We start from the raw sequence: 9,877 nt of genomic DNA, 5'->3' as shown, positions 1-9,877 counted from the left end.
TGTTGCCTGAGTTGTTACTGTTAGCCATTCTGACAGGTGTGAGGTGGTATCTCATTGTGGTTTTGATTTGTACTTCCCGGATGATGAGTGATGTGGAGCATTTTTTCATGTGTCGATTGGCCATCTGGATGTCTTCCTTGGAGAAGTGTCTATTCATGTCTTTTGCCCATTTCTTCACTGGATTATTCATTTTTTGGGTGTTGAGTTTGACAATTTCTTTATAGATTTTGGATACTAGCCCTTTAACTGATATGTTGTTTGCAAATATCTTCTCCCATTCCATCGGTTGCCTTTTAGTTTTGCTGATTGTTTCCTTTGCTGTGCAGAAGGTTTTGATTTTGATGAGGTCCCAGTAGTTCATTTCTGCTTTTGTTTCCCTTGCCTCGGGAGACGTGTTGAGTAAGGAGTTGCTGTGGCCAAGATCAAAGAGGTTTTTGCCTGCTTTCTCCTCGAGGATTTTGATGGCTTCCTGGCTTACATTGAGGTCTTTCCTCCATTTTGAGTTTATTTTTGTGTCTGGTGTAAGAAAGTGGTCCAGGTTCATTTATATGCATGTCACTGTCCAGTTTTACCAGCTCCATTTGCTGAAGAGACTGTCTTTATTCCATTGAATATTCTTTCTTCTTTTGTCAAAGAAGAGTCGGCCATACGTTTGTGGGTCCATTTCTGGGTTTTCTATTCTGTTCCTTTGATCTGAGTGTCTGTTCTTGTGCCAGTACCATTCTGTCTTGATGAAGACAGCTTTGTAATACAGCTTGAAGTCTGGCATTGTGATGCCTCCTGCTTTGTTTTTCTTTTTCAAGATTGCTTTGGCTATTCGGGGGTCTTTCCTGATTCCATAAAATTTTAGGATTGTTTGTTCTAGCTCTGTGAAGAATGCTGGTGTTATTTTGATAGGGATTGCATTGAATATGTACATTGCTTTGGGTAGTATTGACATTTTCACAATATTTGTTCTTCCTATCCAGGAGCATGGAATCTTTTTCCATTTTTTTGTGTCTTCAATTTCTTTCATAAGCATTCTATAGTTCTCAGTGTATAAATTTTTCACCTCTTTGGATAGATTTATTCCTAGGTATTTTATGGGTTTTGGTGCAATTGTAAATGGGATCGATTCCTTGATTTCTCTTTCTGTTGCTTCATTCTTGGTGTGTAGGAATGCAACCGATTTCTGTGCATTGATTTTATATCCTTCCACTTTGCTGAATTCATGCATCCATTCTAGCAGTTTTTTGGTGGAATCTTTTAGGTTTTCCATAGAGAGTAGCATGTCATCTGTGAGGAGTGAAAGTATGACCTCCTCCTGGACAATTTGGATGCCTTTTATTTCTTTGTGTTGTCTGATTGCTGAGGCTAAAACTTCCAATACTATGTTGAATAACAGTGGTGAGAGTGGACATCCCTGTGTTGTTCCTGACCTTAGGGGGAAAGCTCTCATTGAGGATGATATTAGCTTTGGGTCTTTTGTATATGGCTTTTACGATCTCGAAGTATAATCCTTCTATACCTACTTTCTTAAGAGTTTTTATCAAGAAAGGATGCTTGCTGTATTTTGTCGAATGCTTTCTCTCCATCTATTGAGAAGATCGTGTGGGTCTTGTCCTTTCTTTTATTGATGTGATAAATCACATTGATTGTTTTGTGGATATTAAACCAGCCCTGCATCCCAGGTATAAATCCCACTTCGTTGTGGTGAATAATTTTTTTCACGTATTGTTGGATCTGGTTGGCTAATATCTTGTTGAGGATTTTTGCGTCCATGTTCATCAGGGAAATTGGTCTGTAGTTCTCCTTTTTCATGGAGTCTTTGTCTGGATTTGGACTCAAGGTAATGCTGGCTTCATAGAATGAGTTTGGAAGTTTTCCTTCCATTTCTCTTTTTTGATACAGCTTCAAGAGAATAGGTGTTAACTCTTCCTTAAATGTTTGGTATAATTCCCCTGGAAAGCCATCTGGCCCCAGAATCTTGTTTTTTGGGAAATTTTTTATTACTAATTCAATTCCTTTTTTTTAATATTTATTTATTTTTGAGAGAAAGAGACAGAACGTGAGCAGGGGAGGGGCAGACAGAAAGGGAGACACAGAATCCGAAGCAGGCTCCAGGCTCTGAGCTGTCAGCACAGAGCTCAACGTGGGGCTCAAACCAGTGAACCATGAGATCATGACCTGAACCAAAGTTGGACACTCAACCAACTGAGCCACCCAGGCACCCCAACTAATTCAATTTCTTTTCTGTTCAAATTTTCTATTTCTTCCTGTTTCAGTTTTGGTAGTGTATGTTTCTAGGAATTTGTCCATTTCTTCCAGATTGCCCATTTTATTGGCATATAATTGCTTATAATATTGTCTTACTATTGTTTGTATTTCTGCTGTGTTGGTTGTGATCTCTCCTCTTTCCTTCTTGATTTTATTTATTTGGATCCTTTCCTTTTTCTTTTTGATCAAGCTAGTGGTTTATCAATTTTGTTAATTCTTTCAAAGAACCAGCATCTGTTTTCATTGATCTGTTCTACCGTTTTTTGTTTTTGTTTTTGTTTTTTTGGTTTTGACAGCATTGATTTCTGCTCTAATATTTATTATTTCCTGTCTCCTGCTGGTTTCAGGTTTCATTTGCTGTTCTTTTTCCAGCTCTTTAAGGTGTAGGGTTAGGTTGTGTATCTGAGGCCTTTCTTCCTTCTTTAGGAAGGCCTGGATTGCTATATACTTTCCTCTTATGACTGCCTTTGCTGCATCCCAGAGGTTTGGGGTTGTGGTGTTATCATTTTCATCGACTTCCATATACTTTTTAATTTCCTCTTTAACTCCTTGGTTAGCCCATTCATTCTTTAGTAGGATGTTCTTCAGTCTCCAAGTATTTGTTATCTTTCCAATTTTTTTCTTGTGATTGATTTCAAGTTTCATAGCGTTAGGGTCTAAAATATGCACGGTATGATCTCGATCTTGTATTTGTTGAGGGCTGATTTGTGTCCCAGTATGTGATCTATTCTGGAGAACGTTCCATGTGCACTGGAGAAGAATATGTATTCTGCTGCTGTAGAATGAAATGTTCTGAATATATCTGTTAAGTCCATCTGGTCTAGTGTGTCATTCAAAGCCATTGTTTCCTTGTTGATTTTCTGTTTAGATGATCTGTCCATTGTTGTAGGTGGGGTGTTGAAGCCCCCTACCATTATGTTATTATTATCAATGAGTTTCTTTATGTTTGTGATTAACTGATTTGTATATTTGGGTGCTCTCACATTTGGAGCATTAATATTTACAATTGTTAGGTCTTCTTGGTGGACCAACCCCTTAATTATGAAATAATGTCCTTCTTCGTCTCTTGTTACAGTCTGTATTTTAAAGTCTAGATTGTCTGATATAAGTGTGGCTGCTCTGGCTTTCTTTTGTCAAACATTAGCATGATAGATGCTTCTCCATCCCCTTACTTTCAATCTGAAGGTGTCTTTAGGTCTAAAGTGGGTCTCTTGTAAACAGCATATAGATAGATCTTATTTTCTTATCCATTCTGTTACCCTGTCTTTTGATTGGAGCATTTAGTCCATTCACATTTAGAATGAGTACTGAAAGAGATTAATTTATTGCTATTTTGTTTCTTGTAGAGTTGAAGTTTCTGGTGGTGTTCTCTGGTCCTTCCTAGTCTTTGTTACTTTTGGTCTTTTTTTCCCATCTTCTCTCCCCTTAGAGAGTACCCTCCTATAATTTTTTGCAGGGCTGATTTAGTGGTCATGAGCTCCTTTAAGTTTTGTTTCTTTGGGAAACTTTTGATCTCTCCTTCTATTTTGAATGACAGCCTTGCTGGATAAAGAATTTTTGGCTGCATATTTACCTGATTCAGCACATTGAATATATTCTGCCACTTCTTTCTGTCCTACCAAGTTTCTGTGGCTAGGTCTGCTGCAAACCTGATCTTTGTTCCCTTGTAGGTTAAGGACTTTTGTTCCCTTGCTGCTTTCACGAGTCTTTCCTTGCCTGAGTATTTTGTGAATTTGACTATGATATGCCTTGTTGATGGTCAGTTTTTGTTGAATCTAATGGGAGTCCTCTGTGCTTCCTGGATTTTGATGTCTGTGTCTTTCCCCGGGTTAGGAATGTTTTCTTCTGTGACTTGTTCACATAACCCTTCTACCCCTTTTTCTCTCTCTTCCTCTTCAGGGACCCCTTTGATTCTGATGTTGTTCCTTTTTAATGAGTCACTGATTTCTTTAATTCTTTTTTTTTTTTTTAATTTTTTTTTTTCAACGTTTTTTTTTTATTTTTATTTTTGGGACAGAGAGAGACAGAGCATGAACGGGGGAGGGGCAGAGAGAGAGGGAGACACAGAATTGGAAACAGGCTCCAGGCTCCGAGCCATCAGCCCAGAGCCTGACGCGGGGCTCGAACTCACGGACCGCGAGATCGTGACCTGGCTGAAGTCGGACGCTTAACCGACTGCGCCACCCAGGCGCCCCACTGATTTCTTTAATTCTTAAATCATGCTCTTTTGCCTTAGTCTCCCTCTGTTTTTCTGCTTCATTATTCCCCAGAAGTTCGTCCTCTATATCACTGATTTGCCGCTCTGCCTCATCCATCTTTTCCGCTGCAGCATCCATTTGAGATTGCAGCTCAGTTATAGCATTTATCTCATCCTGGCTAGCTTTTGCTTCTTTCAACTCTGCAGAAAGGGATTCTAATCTATTTTCAACCCCAGGTAGTATTCTTATTATCGTGATTCTAAATTGTGGTTCATACATCTTGCTTGTATCTGTGTTGATTAAATCCCTGGCTATCATTTCTTCCTGCTCTTTATTTTGGGATGAATTCCTTCATTTTGTCATTTTGAAGGAAGAAAAGAAATTAATAAGGTAAAAAAAATTAAAATGAAAAACAACACACACCCACACCCACACACAAAAATGAAATAGATGATGCTAGATCCTAAGTGTGTTTTGGTCTGGTTGTTTAAAGGAGCTTGATAGGGGCGCCTGGGTGGCGCAGTCGGTTAAGCGTCCGACTTCAGCCAGGTCACGATCTCACGGTCCGTGAGTTCGAGCCCCGCGTCAGGCTCTGGGCTGATGGCTCAGAGCCTGGAGCCTGTTTCTGATTCTGTGTCTCCCTCTCTCTCTGTCCCTCCCCCATTCATGCTCTGTCTCTCTCTGTCCCAAAAATAAATAAACGTTGAAAAAAAAAAAATAAAAAAATAAAGGAGCTTGATAGATTAGAGAAAAAAGGGGGGGGGTGGGAAGGAAAACGTTTGACAGTTTGAAAAAATGAACACAATGAAATGGAATAAAATGAAATGGAAGTAAAATAAAATTCAAAAAATTTACAAAAAAGTAAAAAATATAGTAGAAAAAATTAAAGAAAAACATTTTTAATAAAAATTGAAAAAGAAAAATAAATTTTTTGTCTTTCTGTATTCAAGAAAAGGAAGTGGAAAAGAAAAAAAAAAGAAAACTGAATAGATGGACCAGCGAACAGACTGAAATACGATTGAAATCACTTCGTTTTCCCCTAGAAGTCAAACTATGAAACACTTTATAGTTCGTAAACTAAGCAGGCGGAGAGACTTGTGTTCCTGAAGAGAGAGGTTGGCCCAGTTGGGCGGGGCTTAGGGTAATGACTTCGTTCTCCACTAGATGGCGCTGCTCAGCTCACTGGAAGGGATTGTTGTGGCGCTTGCAGGTGTGTATGCGCATGCGCGGGAGCGGTAAAAATGGCATCATCCAGCTGCCCAGTCTCTAGTATCAAAACTCTGTGCTCTCCCCGACCAGCATTCGCGCACCCATCCTTTGTCTCCAGCTTCCTCTGCTCCCGCTTCTACGCTGTCCGTGTCCAAGCCATCAGGTTGCCAGGCGCCACCTCCCTCCTGAGTTTTATCTCCGACGCAGCTGTTTCCCAACCCCTCCCTTCAGAGGGACTGCGGCTCCGACCCGCTCGGATCCTCTGCGGGAGGGTCTCCCCGAGCAATGGCCGGTGGCGGCCGCAGCCAGGAATGTCTCGGGACCGCTGCTGCTGCCGATGCCCAGAGACCGCGGCCGGGCGCCCGCCCGCCCCAGAGAAAGTTCACGCAATCGTGTAGCAGCGGCATTTCAGGGATCACGGAAAATCACAACACGCATCTGGCCCCAGGCTTCGCCCTTAACGACCTTGTTCCACCACCACCGAATGTGGTTGTTCTCCGGGGTCTGCTGGGACCGGGTGGCCACACAGCCTCGACCAGATGTCCTCCCAGCAGGGAAACCGCCTCTCCCCGTGTGACCCAAGGATAACCAGACTTCACTCTGCTCCTGGGGATCTGCCCTTCCCACCTGAGCCCCTCCAGGTAACGAGCTGCGGAGTTTCAGACTCTGCGGTCCCCTGTTTCTAGAGTCATAATGGAATTTCAACCCTCTCCTTTCTCCTTTCTCCCTTTTAGTTCAGTCCTTGTGGCTGTTTCTGCTTTTCCACTTTCTCTCCAGCTGCTTTGGGGGGGGGGGGGGTCCTTTTCCCGAACTCTCCCCTGTCTCCATCCTCTCTCTGCAGGCAATAACAGCTCCCTGCCCTCAGCGGCTTCTCCCTCCCCCAGTTCACCTCTCCGCGCCGCGTACCTGCTGAGTTCTGTGGTTCAGGTTGTGCAGATCGTCGTGTTAATCCTGAAATCAGTTTTCTAGGTGTGCAGGATGGTTTAGTGTTGATCCGGCTGTATTTCATGGACGCCTATTTCAAAAACTTCTGTGCTGTTTCACCATCTTCGCTCCTCCCCGAAATCTTTTCCTTCTTAATTCTCTGAATTCTCCAGTCATCTATACTGAGCACATGCTGTTTCATCTGTGAAAGATGGATGAATTCTGATTCTAAAAATGCATGAGTAATACAATTCTGTAATCCTCGAGGACAAAACCAGCCCTCACAGCCGTGCCCAGAACCCTGTCTGTTTGCATTAGTCTAGGGTGATAATGCTTCAAGTTCAGTAACTGGTTGAAGTAACCATCTGCGTGGAATTATTAAATGGCTCTTCCAGCCCTGGCTTCTCATCCTGGCTCAGTGCTCACCCTTCAGGGAATGCCAGATTCAGTAGGGATGCTGGATGATTACAAAGAGCCAGGACAGCAGCGGGGCCCAATGCCACACACTTTCGTAACTGTCATCTGGGTTGATTGAAAGGGAAAATAATGCAATATCATTTTCGTAATTTGATGCTTTATCCAGCGTGTTAACAATTTGCAAATGTGAATGACACTGAGTTTATCAGAACAGCACAGTTTTCAAAAACACAGGCTTTGAAATTTGGAGGATCTGAGTTCAAGCCCCCATGCTGCCACCTGCCAGCTGTGTTACCCTATGGGACATACCACTTAGTTTCTCTAAGCTTCCCTTTTTTACCTCTAAACCTCTAATGACACTGCCTACCCCAGAGGGCTGCCATGGTGACAAAATGTGACAACGCATGAGAGTACATCGGGGGGCCTCAACATGAGTGGTTGCCATCATCATCGTTGTTGTTTTTATTATTACTACTACTTATACATTGTGTTGGATGACCTTTTGAGTTCTCACCTTTTTGGGCATTCACCCAATGAAGTCTCCAAAACAAAACAGAGACTTATTAAATGACAGTGGCCAGAGAGGCTGGAACCCTCACACGTTGCCAGTGGAAGTGGACAATGACACGGCCACGTTGGGAGGCAGCCTGGCAGTTTCTCAAAAGGGCAAACACAGTTACTGTAGGACCCAGCAATTCCTATCCTGGCGATGCATCCATGAGAAATGAAAAAATATGACCCCAGGAAAACGTGTGCACAAATGTTCACAGCAGAGACCTCCATGAGAGCCAGAAAGGTGGAAACAACGTAAATGTCCATCAACAGACGAATGGGCGAACAAAATGTGGCGATATTCTTAGAGTGAAATAGCATTTAGTAATTTTGGAAGTACCGATAGATGCCACAACATGGATAAATCTCAAAAGATGCCAGTCCTCATAGACCACATGTGTGTTGTATGATTCCATTCATATGCCATGCCTGGGCTGTAGATCTATACAGAAAGCACATCCATAGAAAGTCTGTAGAGAAAGGAAGCAGGTAGTGGTTGCCTCGGGCTGGGGGTGGAGGGAGGTGGGGTTCCAAAGCACAACAATACACTTTCATCATGCAGGGCTGGGGTTACCATAGATCCCGTCTCCCATCCAAACTGGTTGTGTTGTTGGGGTTGTTCTGTTTGTAAAGCCCGTGATCGATGTCTGAGGAGGGCATAGCATTCGTAAAGCAAATCTGGTTGTGTGTGTTTGGCGTCTACAGTAAATACAGATGGGGCACAATAGAGTGAATGTGTCAGTAGAACCCCTCCTGGCTTAGGGAGAAGTGACTATGGAATTAAGAATGTAAGTATGAGTCTAGGTTTTAAGGTTTCATCTCTGTGACGATGAAGGAACATATCATTGGTTCCAACACACACCATCACACAACAGACACTACCAACATTCCAGTGTGCACGTACATCCAGGTGTATAGTCCTAGCTGCACCCCTTGCTGGGTCATGACCTCAGCCAAGTCACTTCTCTCCATGCTGCTGACATAGCTCCAAGATCCCTGATGGTCTATTTATTGCCATATCCAATAGCACCGTTTCTGTCATCATCCTACTCAGTCTCTTAAAAAAAAAAAAAAAATGCAACCTTGTCCTTGTGAGCCAGACCCTACTCTCAACTCCCACTCCACCTGGCTTCCAAGATTGCTCTCTCCTGGTCCTCCCGGTTCCAGCCCCCGCTGTTCCGTCTCCCTCACGAGCTCCTTCTCCATTGCTCACCCCCTTCGGTAATGGTTCCCCAGTGCTTATCCTCTGCCATCTCTTCTCTTCACATTCTTCACCCCTTCCGAGGTAAACCTATCCTTTTTTGTGGCCTCACCATCAGTGGCTTCCAATCTCCATCTCCGGCCCCTGTTCCTCCAGTGTGCTCCCTCTACCCCACCTCTTGGAAATTCCCAGAAGTTTTGGAGAAATTGATAAGAGGGAAATGGATTTGAAGATAAAATAGAGTTAAAGAGAGTTTCGGAAGGCACACTGTGTCTGTTCTTCAAGGAGGCTTAGGAGAGAGAAAAGAAGCTGCGGAAATATGTGCCCAACCCCTCAGACCTGAAATCCTGCATCTGTTAGAGAGCAGGGACTGTTGCTTCTGCATGAAATGCTCAAGGAGATGGGATCAGCTGTTTTGGCCCACACTGGGACGTGATATTCTTATGGAAGGCACCAAGTCTAGTGCCTGGGTAGGGTACGGAGGGAGTCAGAAAAATCCCAGGGTGTGTGGGGACTTTCCCTGTGCTATGGTGCTTTTTGTTTTTTTAAAGCTGACATTCATTGAGTGGTTACTACATACTGGGCACTTTACAAGACCTACCCGTCTTCACACTATATTCTGAATATCCTGAGATGGGGGCTTTTTGTTCAGAGAGGCCCTCACTAATAAGTAAGTAAACCACTTACTAACAAGTGCAGGACCTGTACACAGTCTCAGCCAGCCAGTCTCAGAGGCCAAACACTTACCCACAGTTCGTACCACCTCTCAAAGCTTTCCTTCCTTCTCAAGGAATCACCATGGCAATGGTGGGAAAAGGGGTGTATAACCTCAGTCTGAACATGTTCACAATCAGACTCCTTAGATCTCTCTCCCAAACCTGCTCGACCTGAATTAGAAATCTCACATGTTTCCTCAGTACCTTATTCTTAAATATTCCACAGTCTCCCCCACACATAGTCGGTCACCAAATCCTACTGATTCTACCTTAGGAATCTCTCCCAAATCCAACAGTGCCCCCCCCCCCCATTCCCACTGCCTTGCTTTAGGTCAGTTCTGCATCATCTTTGACTTAGACTATTGCAAAAATCATCTTCTCTGTTTTCCCCCCACTAGAGACCA

At 43.2% G+C, this 9,877-nt stretch overlaps 1 protein-coding gene across 1 annotated transcript in view; it reads right to left on the bottom strand.

The window, feature by feature from the left end:
- Positions 1–7,560: 7,560 nt before the first annotated feature.
- Positions 7,561–9,877, bottom strand: part of MPV17L (MPV17 mitochondrial inner membrane protein like) — a 32,348-nt gene continuing 30,031 nt past the window's right edge. Inside the window, exon 4 of the mRNA XM_019468661.2 lies at positions 7,561–8,255. Within this exon, the coding sequence (XP_019324206.1) occupies positions 8,127–8,255 (129 nt within the window). The 3' untranslated portion in view covers positions 7,561–8,126. The remainder of the gene's footprint in view (positions 8,256–9,877) is intronic.

The sequence above is a fragment of the Panthera pardus genome, unplaced genomic scaffold (genome assembly GCF_024362965.1).
Source record: "Panthera pardus isolate Hobbes unplaced genomic scaffold, ASM2436296v1 HiC_scaffold_5, whole genome shotgun sequence".
NCBI classification, from domain to species: Eukaryota; Metazoa; Chordata; class Mammalia; order Carnivora; family Felidae; genus Panthera; species Panthera pardus.
Note: the sequence above shows the minus strand (reverse complement) of the source record. Positions and strands in the feature narration are given on the sequence as shown.